General features: G+C 39.3%; 1 protein-coding gene across 1 annotated transcript in view; it reads right to left on the reverse strand.

The window, feature by feature from the left end:
• The window catches only part of PROX1 (prospero homeobox 1), a 111,483-nt gene that overhangs the window by 56,158 nt on the left and 35,426 nt on the right, over nucleotides 1-19,899 (reverse strand). The window contains exon 3 of the mRNA XM_089677775.1: nucleotides 15,368-15,486. Coding sequence (XP_089533901.1) covers nucleotides 15,368-15,486 — 119 coding nt within the window. The remainder of the gene's footprint in view (nucleotides 1-15,367; nucleotides 15,487-19,899) is intronic.

Raw genomic sequence — 19,899 nt, forward strand, 5'->3', positions numbered from 1 at the left:
GCCGGAACCCAGAGGCTAGTGAAGAACTAGTCCGGGTGACGACGGCGCTGGACCCCTGAAGTAAGTGTTTTTATAATCAAAGTCAGCAACTACAGTATTTGTAGCTGCTGACTTTTAATTTTTTTGAAGAGCCTGAAGCTCCTCTTTAAAGCCCACTTACAATACATCCTAGTATGAAATAGGAACTTACTGAGCAATGTTACTTGTCACATATGTTGTTCAAGGTGTTTTTTGTGCTTTCCATATTATGCCAACGCTAAGAATAACAAATGTTTGCATGCCGATTACCGGCTGGGCAAACTTCACATTGGCCAGCCTGGGTTATAAAATATGCACATGTAAAAGATAACTGCATTGAAAAGCATGACATGAATAATTTTGTGTACTTGAATGACACAACAATAGGGAATTCTGCCTGCAGTTGTGTTCCGCTGTACTTTCTGCAGAAGTGCGCATAAGAGGAGTTTTATTGTTTCATTTTCCTAATTGTGCACCATCCTCTCTTTTGTCTTGCAAAGACAGAATAGGGAAAGAAGGATCGATTGTTCTGGAAAGATAAGCTAAGACATCTGTAGCGTGTTCATGCAGCAGTGTTAAAATGAATAGCAATTAAAAAGAGCCCATGCTTCCTGTTGGTAAGAGTCACAGCGAATCATCAATATTTCCCACGAAACAGCTGACCCCCAATTAAAGGAAATTCCTTATTATGTTAAACAGATCAGCATATAGCATTTGGCACTGGACTGTATATGTTCATGTTAAATGGATGCTTTTTTAACCAGGTTCTTTCAATTTGTTTGGTAGCCTTGACTCCTAACTAGATTCAGTGACTACATTGATGTGTATTCAAACTCTGACTTATACTCATTTGCTCTGTTTTTGATCTGTTAGTACAAGAAACACCCGTTGATACCACCAGAAACCTTGTCAATTGATTCTGTGCCCCTGTTGCAGTCTTATCAGTTACATTGTTCCTGGCTATCTCTCAGGACTACAGAATCCCTCCCCTCTATGTTATGGAGAAAGGGCATAGTAATTGTGGTCCTTTCCTAGGGTGACCGCACTGCTTCTCTACCTATACAGTACAATGAGTAAGTCCTGGTTCACATCTGGGCAGGCCATGTATCCCGTGTTTGTGCAGACACAGCAGCCTATTCATTTGAATAGGCCGCCGTGCCTGCATGTTCCACTAAAAAAGGTGCATAAACCTTTTTAAAAATGCAGCTTCAGGGAAATCGTATGATCTTTTTCACCATGCGATTTTCCTGCAGTTCCTGCACCCGAAAATGCGCTGTGGCTGAGCAGTGCGATTTGGCTGCTGGTGGTTGTGGGTGTGGCAACCAGCCCACACAGTGTGACCCAGGACTAAGTGTTGTCACACTAAGACAGAATGTGTGTTATGTGCCGGATCATCAGGTGAATGAAGAAAAAAAAGCTTATGTAGCCAGAACATCTTAGCACTGATAAGCTATGACTGTTGTGTTACTTTTTGTTTTTGGTTTTAGATACACTTTAAGCTAAAAAAAACTCTGGGAAAACGCTGGTAATAGCTTTTTTGTAGTGTTTTTGTAGTGTTTTAGTAGCGTTTAGTAGCATCTAGGAGCTTTTAGAGTTTTTTGCTGGAAAGGCACTCCAAAAAACTCTAATAGCCTAAAGTAGTTTGCATGGACACATAGCATTACACTATATAGCTTCTAGGAGCTGAAAAAAAATATGCAGATAATAGCTTTCTAGGAGCTTTAAAAAACGCTAGTGTTCATGGAGCCTAATGTACCCACCCCTGTACTTTAAGTACAAAATTCCATTTGGATTACACTTTTTGCTTTGTCAGTTGCCATGATATCATCATGTTTCTTCTACAACCCCACCTTTCCCCTGGCCTTCTATTAGAAGGGCAAGTTTCTAAACGTTTGTTCATATCTCTCAAAATGAAAACGCATGACACAATAAACCCCAGCCTGGACAACTCATACCCACTTTAATTAAAGTGTTTTAAGGGAAGGACTGGAGAGACTGGATGAGGATTAGACACTCTCTCATTGTTATTGTTGTCTGTGTCTCTATTGAGAAAACTTACCCTCTACTTGAGTACTAAGCATTGTCCCTGAAACAGAAAATTAGAGGAAATCCAAAATTTGACATACGTGTAGGGAGTAAATCTTCCAATGTGGACACCTGTTCAGGTCACAACTGTCTAATGATTCTCCTAACTTTTAGAGATTTCAAATCATGGTTGCATTTTTGGGACAACAAGTGAAAGGAAAACTCCCAACAGTAAACAGACAATAGAAAATAACCATAAAGGCGGTCTAATCCTAACTATCCAAAACAAGAACAAATTAGCCTTTACGAACACTTAAAAAGGAACTACAATCCTCTGTCCCTTTGATCCGACAGTTCTCTGGCCCCTGCATAGATGTGCTGTAAGGCTCTGCCTGGCCTTCAGGTCCTGGCAGAGGCCTTTGACACATCTGCATAAGTGGAGGAGATTTCTTGTAAACGCTCAAAGTTTAGAAGGCAAAGTTTAGGACTTCCATATTTTCTGTCTTTGCGCATGCATAAGGGGAAGCCCTGCACAGATATTTGGTGGAACCTGTGTGAGCACAGATGTGCCTCTGGGCTCACTCAGGTCCTGAAGCCCTGTGGGGACAGGGCAAATGCACATTATTCTCACCTGGGTGAGGAATGAGGTAGTGCTGTGCAAATAAATTTAAAAGGAAAAAAAATAATAAAGGTGGTGATCCACTTTAAGTTTCACCATTTTTGGAAGCTACTTGGGGATATTCAAATGAAGATAAAGGGAGGGTGACAGATTTACAAGTGTGCACATATATGGTAAAAAGGCTTTCAATGACCCTTGTTATGAGCATGAGTCAAAAGATCCTAAATTAGCATAGGTATAACAACCCAGTTTTCCAACTAAAACTAGGCTTGCTGAGGTCTTTTGTTGATTTTTTGCTGACTATTTAATAAGAAGAGCTAAAAACAAGAAAAAAGGGGAACACATTCTCCTCAATGACAATAGAACAAAATTAGCAACAATATATCACTCTGGAATTTTGAAAACCTATGTGTAGCTTCAAATCTGCTGCATCCATGGAGAAAAAGTTGCATTGTGCATTTCGCAGAGAAACAAAAAACTTCCTATTTATTCATATCACAACTGGTGAGAACATTGACAAAAGACCAGATGATTGCAGTTCACAATCACAATGTATCTGCATGTGTAATGTGCAAATTGTTGATGCAAATTCTCCTTCAATTAGCAAATTACGCTAATTCTCTGTTTAGTAAATCTAGCACATGTAAGGAGACTATAGTTTCATTCACAGCCTCCAGCCTGATTGCCCAACAAACAACAATGGCTCTTGTCTTCTTCATGTTCATTTATGCGAAGAGCATCATGTTGGTGATCAATGAGCTACAGTTTTTCAACTGAAGAACCTATGAACAGTCTGAGGACCAGAAGGCCCGGACCAGGATTTATTATTCCCATCTTGATATTGTTCACACAGATTAAAATAAGAACTACTCAAAAGCTCTCTGGAAAATAAGACTAACAATACTGCCTCCCATCCTCCACCCCAAATAAAATCAGAAGTTAAAGTGTCTTATAACCCAACATTCACACAATAGGTACTACATTTCACTTTCCATGGAAGTAAATGTCATGCATCCTTTTACTTGAAGCATAAATGCAAGGAACACTAAATGACTGGTGATCCTGAGAGGCTTCCTGTTTGTTCATGACCAAGATAAACACAAGGAAGATCAGTGCTAGAGTAGTCATCTTGCTTCTTCTCTAGGACCTACAGGACATGCCATTATACCAATGCACGGCGGGCCTGTAGTCACGTAGTTATCCTTCCTCGATCAATTTGTGGAGTTTTTGAGCACCACCCTCAAATCTTGGAGAGGAAGAAGGGCTATAGTAGTACAACTGCAAGAAGAATTAGGTAGTACAATATTTTGAATTTTTTTTAAGAGTTGTTTTTTTAAGAGTTGGTTGATAAAGTATAATAAAACTTGCTATGTTATATTTTCTGTCTATTTCTACTACTAAGTTTTATAAAGACATTCATTGATCATAAGTGGATGAAAAATAAGCAGTCTGGACCATCCACATTGGCTGTCCTTTAAACAAAAACTTAATGAATACTGGTTGTATGTTCTTTTTGCCTTCTGGCAATAAAAACGAAGTGAAAGAAAATTAAACAGTCCGGACTGTCTCCCAGCAACTTGTGAAATCTGAAAATGGCTCATTGGCTGACATATCTCAAAGACCTTTAAGGATCAGTAGCAGACATGTTTGAGTTAAACTGGAATGTCATTTTTTTGACCCTACTTGTGACCCTCCTTACTGGTTACCAGCACCACGTTTGCTATACTGGAACATTTGGAATAGATTCTTTCCTGAACTTTTTATAGGAGGACAAAGTTTTAGATATTGTTTTGTACATTCTATGTATAAAAGTGGTTAAAAATAAAACCTGATTTTATGTGCTGAGATAATTTTCAGGACTTACATGATAAAGTTACAATACAAAGCTGTCAAGATTCAACACAAATTAAAACTCTAAATCTTGCCTTTACTTTAAGATTGGCACAAGCAATGATTTTTAGTTGCTCACTTTGGCTAATTTACATTTTAGGTTTTACCTCTTTGGAATATTCTGCATAATAAAAGATTATTTTGATTAGTTAGGAATGATTCATGTCCAGATCTAAGCCAGAAAGTGTGGTTCTTGTTCAGCAGGTTGTGCCTGGGTCTCTTACATTAGCAAGGCCAAACACAAACCAGACACATAGGAAAATGCAGAAGGTACAGCTAGGTGTACAGTCCAGTCCCATCCATACAAACTCAGAATTTTACAACTGCCGACAGCAAACTGGATGGGACAACTGTGCCCTCTGTCCAGAGCTAAAGGCCAGTGACCCATGCACAGGGGCGGACTGACCATTTGGAAACTCGGGCACTGCCCAAGGGCCCGGGGTCAGTAGGGGGCCCCATGAGATGCCCCTGGTACCTTTTTCATAGGCTTTTTTGAGTTTGGGCAAGGACGCGAGGGCCCCATGATCCCCTATTGCCCGGGGGCCCCATGAGTTGTCAGTCCGCCCCTGCCCATGCATCAGAGCTAAAAACCCAGTGTGAATGGGGCCTTAAGTGTACCTTGTACCTCATCTCCCTTTCTAAGATGCTGCATTAAACTGCAAAAAAAAAAAACTAGTGGGGAGATAAACGTTTGATAATACGCTTACATTTTCCCTGTCTTTTGCTTACAGTGCTTATGCAAGGGTGTCATCATGATCCTCAGGATAACAACATCTTGCAGTGTGCTGAGTAGCCCAACGCTTGCAATTAGATGATCCTGAACTGTGTTAGCATCTTTTGCAAGATTTGGCACAACAAATTTTTGGTACTATATTGATAAACATTCAAATGAGTGACCACTTGGTCTTTTTATTCATCTTGGAAGGTAAAAGCCAGCACACGTTTTCTCTATGGAAAATCAATACATATTCACAACAGATCAGTTGGATTCTGCAGTAAAGTGTGCTGCCCACAGAATGGAAATCCCTGTTGCATGAAGGCCTGATTCAATTATGTGAATGATTAACCGTTTTGTTACTGGGAAACCCGATGCTTCCCTACAGCTGTCCCAAGTCAAACAGTGTCATTGAAGACAAACCCCTAAAATTAAACCACTTGTGATATGGGGTATAAAGATAACCTGTTTCCTCTGCAGCTTTGTTTAGCTCAGCTCGCAGCCTGTACGCTGTTAGAAGGCGAAGTTTGAGAGAATGGGCAAGATGCTGAGCGATACAGGATAAAAGGATTCTTTATGCTTGACCCCTCGGTGCCTCTCAATCAGGATCTAATGAGGTCAAAGCTAGCTATTCCCACTGGGGCACTACAGAGGGATTCCCAGGGGGCCACACTTTGTAAGAGATTCAAAATTAATTTACAAATCTAACTCAGAAGAAATGCTATTGCAACAATTCTGGTAATATCAATTGTTCTCTATATAATATTTAATAAGCAAGTTTAGTTGAACATTGCAGTGTAGTTAGGGCCGATATCTTACAAGGTCGATGTCCAGGTTTCATTTTCCACCGTGCAGTGCAATGCACTGTACCCGGTTGGTGGGGGGGTGTTCATATATGATTTCTTTTGTTTGTTTTTAAACTTTTTTTGTCTGAGTATAGATCTGTGTTTGTTCCAAGCGTGAAAAGCAAGTTTAATTATGCATTGCAGTGTACTTAGTGCTAATATATTACAAGGTTGGATCCAGAATTAATTTCCCACCAGGGTCACTATAGATACACCAGGTTGGTGGGGATTTTAGTTCCAGAGGTACAAGCTGACCAAAAAGATGTCCTCACACCAGGGGCGGACTGACAACTCATGGGGCCCCCCGGGCAATAGGGGATCATGGGGCCCTGTGTCCTTGCCCAAACTCAAAAAAGCCTATAAAAAAGGTTCCAGGGGCATCTCATGGGGCCCCCTACTGACCCCGGGCCCTCGGGCAGTGCCCGAATTTCCAAATGGAAGCAAGGATTAGAATTTCCATTCTATAGAACCTCCATCTCATCTTCTCACCTGCAGCACAGTAAACACAAAATAAAGCCTGCCTACTGACCAATATTTTTTTTCTTTAATTTTGTGGTGAGGAGAGAGTGTCTGAACAATCTACTAATATACTTTTTTGGGGTTGATACTTTCAAAATCAAAACCCACCCAGTGTGTCAAGTGATTCCTGCAACAGCTGAGAAGAAAGGAGTAGATCAATGAATTGCTCAGTTGCTAATGACACAGGAACTTTAGGTGTAACAGTGGTTAGCAGATTTCAACCAAAATCACTGAATTACCTAGCAGAGCCTTTTTATGACTCATATTTCCATAAATATTGGGATCTACAGTATATATGCACTTAAAACAAGAAGCTCTGAAGAATATTGCAAAAGGAACACAGACACCTGTTGAATACCACAAAAACTACTGAATGCAAGGAAGAAAATTAGTAAAAGAGAAAACAAACTACAAGATACCAGAAATAATTCAGGTCATGAAAAGAAAAAAAAATCTGCTCTAAGGCTCTTTCCTGTGACCTAAGGACTAGGCATTTTAGATTACATGAGCATGAAGAGTAATTAATTAGATACTGCAGAGGGTCCATTGCTTTCTATTAGACAGAACCTGCTTAGTGCTTTTTCCTGAAATTGGATTGGGGTTATGCCATTAATGGACAGTCTTTAGACCCCCCCCCCCCAGCATTTCTGTACTTTTGGATTCGTCACCTGGCAGTGTCTCCTTAAAGCTTATTCCCAGCAAGGTATGCCCAACCAGCTATGCTGCTAAACCGCCTCGGCACTGCAGAACTTCACCTTGGGTAGCATCTAGTTTCAAATAATGTCAACGTCTACAGAGGTGGATGGCAACACTGCCTCGCTCCATATAACAATGCTTGAGTCTGATGGTTGGCTGCTCACGCCCAAGCACTGTTTCATAAATATTTAGAGCAATGAAGGAGGTGAGCTGAGGGGTGACTTTGAATGGGCAAACGGACAGTGTCTCTTGACAAAACCTTCAAATATTTCACTTCCTTGAAGCTGAAAAACCTTACAACAAAATATCATGCTACAAACAAGCACATTTGTCCTGGACAAGCATTGATATGAGTCCCTATGGCAAGGGGAGTTCATTGCAGACAATGCTTACACAAGCTCTCTTAAGTAATATAATAACAATCACCCGGAGAGCAGGTCATCCAGTCCGTCAACTTTGCCCTGTAGAAAGATTGGGCAAAGGATGTTGTTCACGGTCTGGTTTGGCCTATATGCATTCAAATGTTCCTCCGTATCTTAGCCAGGTTGGGTGAAAGTTCTCCAAAGTGTATAGGTATCTTTGGGAAAAGTAAGAGAGATAAGTTTAGGAGGAGAAAAGTCCTTATCTCTTGAATTGTCATTTTGGATGGTCTACGGATAGATACAAATAGGGTTTAGAGAACTAATTAGATGGGATCCCCAATGCTGGAATGTTCTGATTGATGATGACATTTTTGCTTGGTTACTATGTGGTTCTACATACTATTATTCTTTGCATCGCCTCATTAATTATGCTTGTGTCTTATAAAATTCTGCCCTTGCTCTGTGAAGACCTATTAAAGCATTACATGCAAAGTGATTACTTTAACCTCCGAGCAGCTGTTCTTTTTTCTGCTTCTCTCTTCAGCACTGAAAAGGCTTAGTTTTCTTTCTAAATCTCTTCTGAACCCTCCTGACCCTTGAGGTGATAACACCTGCAGAGCCTACAGCCAGCTTCAGAGCAGGAAGAGAGCCATGTGGCCTAAAGACCTGCACAATTAATATAACACTAGGGTGAAATCAATTCTCTTATCTGGGCTCTGACATTGCCTCTCACAAAGGCTCCTGTTTCAGAAAGGAAGCGGCACCAGGCGTAAAACCACTCTGGCACAAAGGCCTACTCCGAGCGCTATCACCAGCGATACTGTTTGTGCCAATCCAGGAGATGTTTGAGGCTAAATAAAGCCTTCTACTCTTCCAGGTGGCACCTCTTGAAAAAAGGGAACAGGGTATAAATTGCCAGCTCAGAGGTTCTCAACAATTGCTTGTTTTTTTACAACATTTTATTAATAGATGCTGTGGGATCATAAGAAATTAGAGGCTCTCCTCTTTCGAGCTATGTTATATTTACATCCAGAGTCAGAAATATGCATGGTGGGTAAGTGCTTAGTGACTGGGGGAGTGTGGGCTCCTAATGTGCACAGCTCTTATGTCAATTTCTGTAAAATGATAGCTTTGGAAATGAATGTCTGTGGTTTTAATTCTGGTATCACTATTTTGATGTTCACTGGTAAAACTCTTGTGGCTGGTGGTACCCTTATTATCTATATGGTCCCATATCTGAGCCTGAAAAAATAGAAGCCAGTGTGTCCCTTGGTTCCAAGCATGTTCTGTTGTTCTCAAAGAGGGAATTTTCACAGAACTGTATCACGTAACAGGAAACTCAAGTGCCACACAAAAGCTTTTTGAAAAGGCAGCTGAACTTGACTATAATGTATTAAATACACTTCAGATTGGAACAAATTTATGATTACAGTTTGTAGTTTATGGATGTCTTGTACTTGCTTCTTAGAGAAGAATGGAAATTATTTTTGTTCATACAGGTATAGTGGACTTAACTTGCTTATAAATTAAAGTGGAATTCCAGTCAAAAGATGACTAAAGCTAAACCTACTTTTACCCCTATTCTAAGTCTATTTTATCCAACCCTGTAAAAAAAAGTTCCCTATACCTGCTCCAGGTCTGGCCCCAGTGTCAGCTGTCAGCAACAGCTTCTGTGTAGAGGAGGGACAGCTAACAGAGGATGTCCCATAGTAAGTCTATAAATTACATCATCTCCCAGGCATTTTCAGCCATTGTCTGTCTTCTGTCCTTCACACAGAAGCTGCCACTGGAGAACGGACCATATTGGCTTCAGAATAGATAAGTATAGCAATCTTTTCTTTACAGTGTTAGATAGAATAGGTTTAAAATGGTGGTGGGAGAAGGTTTAGCTTTAGTTAGCCTTTGGAATTCCACTTTAAGTGCTTTTGCAGTGCAGTGCATATGTTCCTCTGTTCCATCGATAGTTCACCTATTACACAACTGCTATAAGTCTTGTGCATGCATCAGTAGATTCTTTGACTCTGGCATCTTTTTGTACAGGAAGGGTTGGTCTTGATACCGAGGCACTGTAAAGCTGAGTATGCATGCAAGGGGTTAAGTTTACACAAGTGAAGGTGAACGAAAGGTTTAGAATTAGTGACAAGAATGGTTATAGTTAGAGACATGGGGGTGATTGACAGACTTACAGGGAGGGTCAATATAAAGGTTGCAATGATGGTTAGTGTTCGCAATGCAGGAAGGGTTAGTATTAGGGTTACCAGGAGTGTTAAAGTGAGAGTTGCAAGGAGCATTGGTGTTGGGAATACAGAGAGCGTTAGTGCTAGGATAACAGGAAGGATCCATGTTAAAGTTACTGAGAGGGTTACTGTTTGGGTTACAAGAAGGGTCAGTGTTAGGGTGATAGGAAGGGTCATGGTAAAACTACAGGGAAGCTTACTGTTATACTTATGGGAGGGTCAGTGGTAAAGTTACAGGGAGGGTTAGTGTTTGGGTTATAGGGAGGGTCAATGTTAGGGTTACAAGCAGGGGCGGACTGACAACTCATGGGGCCCCTGGGCAATATGGGATCATGGGGCCCCTGTGTCCTTGCCCAAACTCAAAAAAGCCTATGAAAAAGGTACCAGGGGCATCTCATGGGGCCCCCTACTGACCCTGGGCCCTCGGGCAGTGCTTTAGTTTCCAAATGGTCAATCTGCCCCTGGTTACAAGAAGGGTTAGTATTAGGGTAACATGGAGGGTCAGTGGTAAAGTTAAAGGGAGGGTTATCGTTAAGCTTACAGGAGGGTCAGTGGTAAAGTCACAGGTAGGGTTAGTGTTAGGGACACAAGGAAGGTCAGTGTTAGGGTTACAGTGAGGGTTAGTATTAGGGTTACAGTGGGGTTAGTGTGAGGTTCAAAAGAAGGGTTATTGTTAAGCTTATTGAAGAGTCAGTAGTAAAGTTACAGGGAGGGTTAGTATTTGGGTAACACTGTGGGTGAGGGGTGTTAAGAGTGATGTTTAAAGGAAGAGATATTGTTAAGCTTCTGGGAGGGTCAGTATTAGGACTACAGGGAAAGTTAGTGTTAGGGTTACAAGGAGGGTCTGTGGTAAATTTCAGGGAGGGTTACTGTTAAACTTACAGGAGGGTCAGCGGTAAAGTTACAGGAAAAGTCAATGTTTGGGTTACAGGGAGGGTTAGTGTTAGGATTACAGGAAAGGTCAGTGTCAGGGTTATGGGTGGTTAGTGTGAGGTTTAAAGGAAGGGTTAGTGTTAAGCCTATGGGAGGGTCAGTGGTAAAGTTATAGGGAGGGTTTTTGTTAAGCTTACGGTAGGATCAGTAGCAAAGCTACAGGGAGGGTTACTGTTTGGGTAACAAAGGCGTGTCAATGTTAGGGTTACAGGGAGGATCAATGTAAGGTTTACAGGGTGGATTAGTGTTAAGGTTACAGGAAGAATCAGTGTTAGGGTTACAGGGGGGTTAGTGTGAGGTTTAAAGGAAGAATCAGTGATATCTTAAAATTCCAAGGTTGGAGACAACAGAGCCAGCAAATAATGAAGCTGGTGACTGTGCAAGACTTCACCTGTAACTCAAATATCACATTTGAATCACTGACTTCCTGTTTTCGAATAGGCTGCCCACAACACATCACGCTACTCCATGAATATTTTTGCACATTCTTTACCTTCTGACAAATGCTGTAACAGCTAAGCAGCCAGTCTGTGCCTGAAATTTATGCACACCAGCTATAGATGAAATTCATATGCATAGAACTAACGTAAACCTACACTCTAACACCAAGCGGCTTCTGACTATTAAATAAAGTGGGCAAACACAGCTGACTTGTTTCAACCACACAAGAGCCCATAATGATTAACGCCACGTGCCCGGTATAATTGAAGAAGAGTTTGTTGCTTTTTAAAGCTCTCGCCTAATATAAAATTAGTGATTACAGCTGACAAGAAAAGACAGGTGGCCGTCTCTCTATCAAATCTGCAAAAGCTGTATACAAACTTAATAAAGCTTTTAAACAAGGCATCTGCTTTAAGTTAAACGGCCTTTTATAGTTTTATCAAAGCATCGATGTTAAGGTTCTGGGGCTGGTCCTCATTTGAACATACTGATAAGAAGAACAAACCGGTACAAAGCAGGAGTTGGCTATCATTTGTATTAATACTGATCAGGATAACAAACTCAACAACAGAGATGGAAATTCACAGGGGGCTATTTACTAAAGTTGGAGTGTGCAAAATTTGGTGCAACTCCGCATAGAAACATATCAGCTTCCAGGTTGTATTGCCAAAGCTTAGTTGAACAAGTTAGAAGATAATTGGCTACCATGCACAGCAACACCAGATTCCAAGTGCTCCAGTTTTAGTAAATCTACCCCACTGTCTCATGAATGCTTCACTTCAGCTGGTGTATTGCACTCATTATTAATGCTCTCAGTAGTCAGTAATAATCAACTGGATTTCTTCTGTAATGTTGAAAATGTTTTGTAGCTTCCCCAAGCCATTACTTTAGTTCCAGTGAATGTCAGGAGGATACCTGAACCTTTATATCCACGCAGGTAAGACCAACATCATAAAAACGAAAAAAAGCCTAACTCTATTCTTAAAAATGTTCCCTCCCCCTTCCACATACCTATCCTACATAACCTGTATAAAAAAGATCTGTGTACTAACCTTTTAGATTGTAAGCTCCAAGGAGCAGGGCCCTCCTATCCCTATTGTATTGAACTGTATTGTTGCTGTATTGTCTCCTGTTATATTGTAAAGTGCTGAGCAAACTGTTGGCGCTATATAAATCCTGTATAATAATAATACTTACCTATTTTTATCTGCTCTGATCCATTCACATGATCAAGCAGCTGCCCTGTGGCAGTAAGAGGCTGCTGCAGGGGAGAGGAGGGAGCGGCAACAATGGCTGTGCCATGGGAGCCTTGGGGTGACATTACGGCTCCCAGAATTCACAGCTGTTGTGGAGTGCTCTTTTACACAGAGCTTCAGGATCACCTGAACAGAATGGAATGGATTGAAATTAGGAAGGTCTGCAACCTTTTGAATCAAAAGTAGTACCTGTGCTTCTAGAAATCAACCCTATCTTCTAGTCCTACATCCCACAGTGTCACACCAGGAATTGGACCTATACGCATATCATCAGGGTGATATCAATCCACCCGGTGGTAGTAAACTAGTGGCAGCTGCAGGGGGAAAGGCAAGCCACTACTGCAATGACAGCGGAATCTTGGTTAGGGAGCCCTCTCCTACTTCTTCAGTAAATCAGACTCAATAAAGAGCTTCAGGCAAGTGACACCTCTAAACGCTACACCATTTTTTTTCTTTTTCTTATTTCACTAATTTAATGTTTGCTGCCGTGAAGAGACAAAAATACTGTATGTAAGATTGGTGTAATGAAAACCAGATCCCGTAAAACTTAACACAAACGCCAAGGCAATTAAATAATTACTTTGGTAAAAAAAATATACAACAAATAAGAAAGGAGTGCCGGATATTGTGTGTATTAAAGGAGTGTGCAGCTGGAAGTCAATGCCTTTCATACCCTCATTTGAATAATGTGCCCTGAATCTGTCACTTTGTTCATCTTCCTTATGCTCCGCGTAGACGGCATCAACAACAAATTAAGTTGTAAATAAAGGACAATCAACACTTTTGTTTTTTTTTTTTTTTTCGTCCGCAAGTGCAGGGGGAAAATGTCAATGCTGTGTTTTCTTTAGAAAGGGAGAGTGGCAAGCTACGGTTTGCTTATATAAGCAGAAGCATGGGAAAGTGGCGCAGACGGGGCCAATTAGAAGAATGTCCCTGAACGGAGCGGAGGCCGCCCTTGGACGTCGTTTAGGCGTCCCTTGAGTTTTATCACACGATTATTACTTAATGTGTAAACAATGTCTTACTGTGGACCAGAATGGCTGAACCGCGTTTCCTGTTTACACGCAGCCTATCTGCCTTTTTCTTCATCAGAGATCGGTAGAAGATATGAAGCGTTGCTAACTTTTTAATTGTCCTAATGAGTGATTAAAAAAATCTGCAGTGAAGGGCCAAAGTTTTTGTTTTAAACGCCAGCTACAACCAAAACCGATGGCAACAGGTAACGTTTGATTACATTGCGTGAAGTCTATAGTTTAAACAATATCATTAAAGTTTGCAAGTTTTGTAATACTATCACTGCATTTTTATGCGTATTTTATCAGTCAGATGGATATGGTTAAATTTAAAAAACATTACAGGTGAAAAATGTAAAAATCACAAAAGGAGCGCAGCAGCAAAAAAAATATTGTATTTTGTTAAATGTATGGAATTAAAACCTGTATTGAGAGCAAACAATAGTTAAATGCCTTTTTATTTCACATACCTTTAACAATTAAAAAGTTTGCTAATTAATAAATTAATGTTTGAATAAATTGCTTAAAGTCTATTGTTTAAATTGCTTAATTAATTATTGTTTGAATACATTGCGTGTCGTCTACCATTTAAATGTACAGTAAAACACAGCAGAAAATATCATTATGTTTTGAAAGTTTTGATATACTTTTACTGCAATTTTTTGTTTTACAGTATTAGATCTGTCAGATGGGTATGGTTGCACTGAAAAACTTTACAGGTGGAAACTACAATATAATCAAAGGAGCTCTGTAGCAAAAATATTAGGATTTATTAAAACTAGAGAGTGCAAAAGCTGGTGAATCTGTGCATAGAAACCAACCAGCTTCCAAGTTTTATTGTCAAAGTGTAATTGAACAAGCTGAAGTTAAAAGCTGATTGGCTGCCATGCTCAGCTGCACCAGATTCTAAGTGCGCCCCTTTTAGTAAATCTCCCCCATTGTATTTTGGTAACTGTATGGAATTAATACTTGTAATGACAGTATTCAGTATATACATTCCTTTTTTTACTTTTCATGGTTACATTTGTATTTTCTTCACATTTACATGTAGACCAAGCTGTCCAGCAAAAGAGGCAGTAACAGGGCTTGGTACAAACCAAATAACATTGCCAGGGGGTGCTCACAATGGCTTACAACTGCCACCAGAACAGGTGTTCTCTTCTGTTCCTGTTCTGATGTGAACTCTGACATTTTGGATTTCTCACCACTTTCCATCTTGGAGACAATGGTCATTAGGACAAGTAGAGATGGTGCATCTGCCAGGGACAACTAAGAGAGCAAGAAAAACCAGACAGAGGTTCTAACTCTTCACCATTCTATCCAGAGGTTTTGACTGACGAAACTAAACCCCCTATTTTTTCAGCCAAGGAAGCTGACATCTTAGCCTTTGTTTCATCTGCAACTGCCATGGTGCTGCACATGTGATCAGTTATGACATTGGCCATTTGATGTTTTGGCAGTTTGGTTGAGGAGACAAGCAAATGTGATAATTAGCAATACCAGTATGCCAGGAATGTAACTTTATTGTGAAATCATTAAATCGAAGGGTTTTGTTTCACTTTAAAGCCAAAGACCTGTTTATTTTCAAAAAGTATTGAATAGTAATAGCATCTTCCACTGTATGTATCATCCATAAATAATACATTTTTTTATGTTTTTGTATTTTTTTATACACTTTAGGCCTTGAGGCAAGGGCCAAGCACATAAAATACAGCAGGAAAAATCTCACGACTGGGGCTGGTGGATGATTCCAATTACTACATTACTAAGATTAGAAGTACAACATGAGAGGACTTACCTTCACATCAGAGAAGTAGGTTTTCAGCATGTTGGAACTGGGGTAGCGTGTGTAGAAAAACATAAGCTTGGCCTTTTTTAGATGATTTGGAGACAGACCTTCCTGCATGTAGAATTGTGCTAGTCAAGGAAAAGATTTCAAGAAACTACAATATATAATATATAACTTTGAATTAACAATTTACAATATTCTAGTTTTCACACACATATGAACCATATAGAAGTCTCCTGATTTATTATATATAGTTGTGGAACCTTCAGAAACTGTATTATTTTATAGCGGGGGATAATATTCCTTTCTTCCTAATATAAGCTTTAGAATTAAACATATTTTTGCACTAGGTGGCCTTTACTGTATATCCAGATAATAATTTTCATGAGTAATGGACAACAGTCAAAAATGCAGTGTGTTTTTGAATGATTTTATATAAACACTGATGTGTTGACTATTGCAAAACACTAAATAAATAAAGATTGTTAAAAATTTCCAGGTAATGAATCTTACTCTAGTGGTCAATTTCAGAGTATTAAAAAGAAAAAATCACAATAATTTTTTTCTATTTTATTTAAAGACACTCCATTTAGAGGGAACTTGACATGAGAAAAATACCAACTACCTTCAAGAGGTTCTTATTGCTGGACTGCCATGGTGTTACTTTGGCTCCCCAACTTAGTTAGTTCTTGACATGGGAAATGTGGCTAGTGAACGCAGAACTTCCAAACCACTTCTAAAGTAGGGGCTTACTAAATAGTGAAGCCAGAAGATTATGATCAGAGATAGGCAACTACCAATATTAGGGAGAAAGAAAAGAAAAGAAACAGAAAGGAAGGGATTCAGGGATGAATGAAAGACGGAAGGGATTCAGGGAGGAATAAAGAAAGAAAGATTGACAAATTTTGTTAAATAACCAGTGGAAAAAAACAAAACAAATGTAAAATTAATTTTACAGATATAGAGCAGTTACATGTTCTGTTTGCCTTCTAGACCTGAAAGTGATGTCTATAAAACCATTGGGTAGAACCAATCTCACCAGTCTCTGGAAGAGAGGGGAGGAAGCCTAACACTTAGGACTTCTCTCCCAGCATTTCTTGGCATTTCAGTGAGCTGTGAGCATGTCTGTTTAGGACACATCTGTGCTGCAGGCTGGTCCCTCCATCTCCCCAGCAAATTAATGGCTTCATAATTTATCAGAAATGAAGATGCATGTGGAGAAAATCAATGTAGCCCCCCAAGGTCAATTAAGTCTTCTTCCCTACTGTGTTTTTGGGATTCTTCTAAGAATTGGAAAGATGATCGCTTGTAAATGAACTTATTGGATGACACTTGTGTACGTAACACACTGCAGGTTATATGAGATTCAAAGAGTTAAATTTTTACCTAGAAAATACTAATTCTCTCTCTCTCTCTCTCTGTCTCTCTCTCTATATATATCAATCTACAATAAGATAACCATTAGAAACTGAACTTATTGAATAACGCTTATATAAATTACATTCTATTCAGATTATATGAGATCCAAGCAGTTAAATCTTTAAAAAAAAAAAATACAGATAATCATTATCTATGTCTGTCTATTTATATCTGTCTATTTCTCAGTCTATGGAAAGATGTTGATTGTAACAACGCACTACAAACACACAGGTATGTGACATTCCGCTGATTAAATGTTATTCCAACAATGAAATTGTAACACTGAAAATACTAATTATTTTAATTTATTTATCTACCTGTCTAATTGTCTGCCTGTTTTTCAATCTATGGAAATATAATAACTTGTAAAATAACTTATTGGATCACCCCTGGGTAAGTGACAGTCTGTGTAAATTGCATGAAGTGTAAACAATTAAACCTTTATATAGAAAATACAAGGGGACACTGCACATTATATGAGATCTAAAGAATTCTATTTTTACCCAGAACATACAAATGAACTATCAGTTTTCCTTGCAGCATTAACAACTATCTATCTATCTATCTATCTATCTATCTATCTATCTATCTATCTATCTATCTATTTATCTATCTATCTGTCTAGTTATAACACATGCCTTACATTTACTGAATATAAATCACTACAGTTAAAGAGATATAAGGAAAATGTCTACAGCACACATATGTAAATGTTTACCAGAGTTCCCGATATATAATTGTAACAGTTTCTGCCTGGGAGGTTTAATCATTACAAAGAAAGGTAATTTCACTGACATACTTCTTGTGCCAAGAGAAGAATTGAAAGAACCTTCGGTTACCTCCATTAGACTGATGGAGAAGTCTAAAAGTGCATTATACTCTCCAGTGCCATCTGTCAAAATGCATAAATGAAATAACGGCAGCAAGCTGTCACCTACTGCTTGCAGATAAGGCTCACTAGAAAGTCAAAACTTCTGGATAAAATACATCTCTCTATCTGCATGTCCTAATACATTGCAAGATTTGAGGAAGAAAAGTGTGGTTGCTACTTAAAAACATTACGAAGTTTCCTCTACTGTAATAAATGATTTACTTTGAGTGACACTCTGCTCCCCCTCACTAAAAATTGAGGAAAATCACATATTCTGAAAATGTATGCAGATACATGCCTGACTTCAAAATGACCTTAGGTTTATAGTATTCACATTTCTTCCATGATTCTAAACGTGTAACTTCCTATGATTCTGGTTTACGATGATGGAAATAAAACTATTAGTAAAGTTTTCTTCTGAGGCTGCCATGAGTTGCACTGTGTATAAATTACAATTACAGTCAAGCCAGGCTAATTTCCAAGAGCCATTAATGTACCATATACATTTTTGATGTACAGGTCTTCCATGGCAACCTAAAAAAGTGAGGAAGGCCAAAAATAAAAAAAGAGCAGAAACTGAATGAAGTAGCAGATTAAATAATTATGACAAATTAAGAGAAGCATAGTGATTGTCACATATAGAACATGGAAGAACATCTAAAAAAAGATATATACAATTTCATACGTATTTTTTTAACAGTTTTTAATTGATGATAATATGTGCTAATTGGTCATGGCTACTTTGGTTTCCACCCAATTATTTCTTTGTTCTTTCAGAATAATCACATCCTGAGGCTGCTGTAAAGCCAGCTATAGATATATTGAATCTTGAACGCTTCAGCAGGGACCATCCAAAATGTGATCCATTTATGGGCAGGCTGGTTGTACTGAAGCCGACCAATCTATTGATTTCAGTACAACCAACCTGTCGGATTTTCTTCATGTGATCACTGCTGACAGCTATACCCACCAACAGTGATCATTATGTGTAACAGCCAACAGTGATCATTATGTTCTGCCGACGGGAAGGCTCCCAACCGGCAGAGCACAATAGTACTTCCGGGAGAGATTCCTCCATCAACACTCTTCATGCATTGATGGGGGAATTGAGCAATTCTTTCTTTCCACACAGAAAAGAGAAAAAATGAGAATGAACATTGTAATTAAGGGAATCATGACTCTTTAACGGTGGTGGACAACCTACTACTGGGTCTTAGGTGCCTTGCATGTAGCCATAGGTTTGAAAAGTACCACATTTTACAATTTAAAATTTGCCTAAACTGGAATTTTACTTAAAAAATGAGAAAAGACAAGTTTTTCTTATCACAGGAAGGACATACTATATCTCTTCTGTAATAAAGTGTTCTTACTTGCCTGTTTGCAAAGTACAACAAGCTGCACACACTCAGCTAAGTGTACAGTTTTGGCATCTGCCAAGATGAATGAACCCCTACGCATGTGGTGGAGTGATGTCATCTTGGCCTGGACAATCAAAATATATTGTAACCCGGAAGAAGACCAGCAAAACACATCAGCAAAGGGGTTCCTGGAAACCGCATTGCTGGAGTTGAAGTGAGTATAGTTCCACTTTAAAGTGCAACTTCAGCCTGAAAGCAAACTGCAGACCTCTGCAAACTGGCATAAATCAACACAGGGTTAGTGCGATCCAAGCGGAAGTTCTCCGTCCCCGCAGTCTTTTGGGACACATGACAGGTCTCAGAAGACTGCGGGGCTATTCACAAAGCTCAGTGCGACTCACACATGCTCAGTGGGCACCCGGCTGTGAAGCCGAAAGCCACACAGCCGGCTGCCCACAGTTAGGATGCTGGCGCCAGGAACCCCCGAGGCTAGTGAAGAACAAGGCCAGGCGAGGACGGCACTGGATCCTGAGACAGGTAAGTGTCTATTTCTTAAAAGTCAGCAGCTATAGGATTTTTAACGGGCTGACTTTTTTTTTACAGACTGAACCTTAAATTTGATTTTTTTTTAAATCAAAGCAGAAACATTATTACTTTATAACATTTTTACACAAGATTCAGACAACTTTCACCTAGAGTCCACACTTTTCTGTTTTACCCAATTAATTTGTGTGAAAATATTTATAAATATATCCCCTATATGGAAAAGACAAAATGTTTTTTGCAAAAGACTAGACTATTAAAAAAAGTTTTTGGAAAGTGTTTGAGGGATTTAAAAAAAATAAACTTAAATCTCAGTTATTACCTTTTGTTCCACTTGCCCCTCCCTATTA

The sequence above is a fragment of the Staurois parvus genome, unplaced genomic scaffold, assembly GCF_062004578.1.
Source record: "Staurois parvus isolate SC_StPar_1 unplaced genomic scaffold, SC_StPar_1.0 ptg000192l, whole genome shotgun sequence".
NCBI classification, from domain to species: domain Eukaryota; kingdom Metazoa; phylum Chordata; class Amphibia; order Anura; family Ranidae; genus Staurois; species Staurois parvus.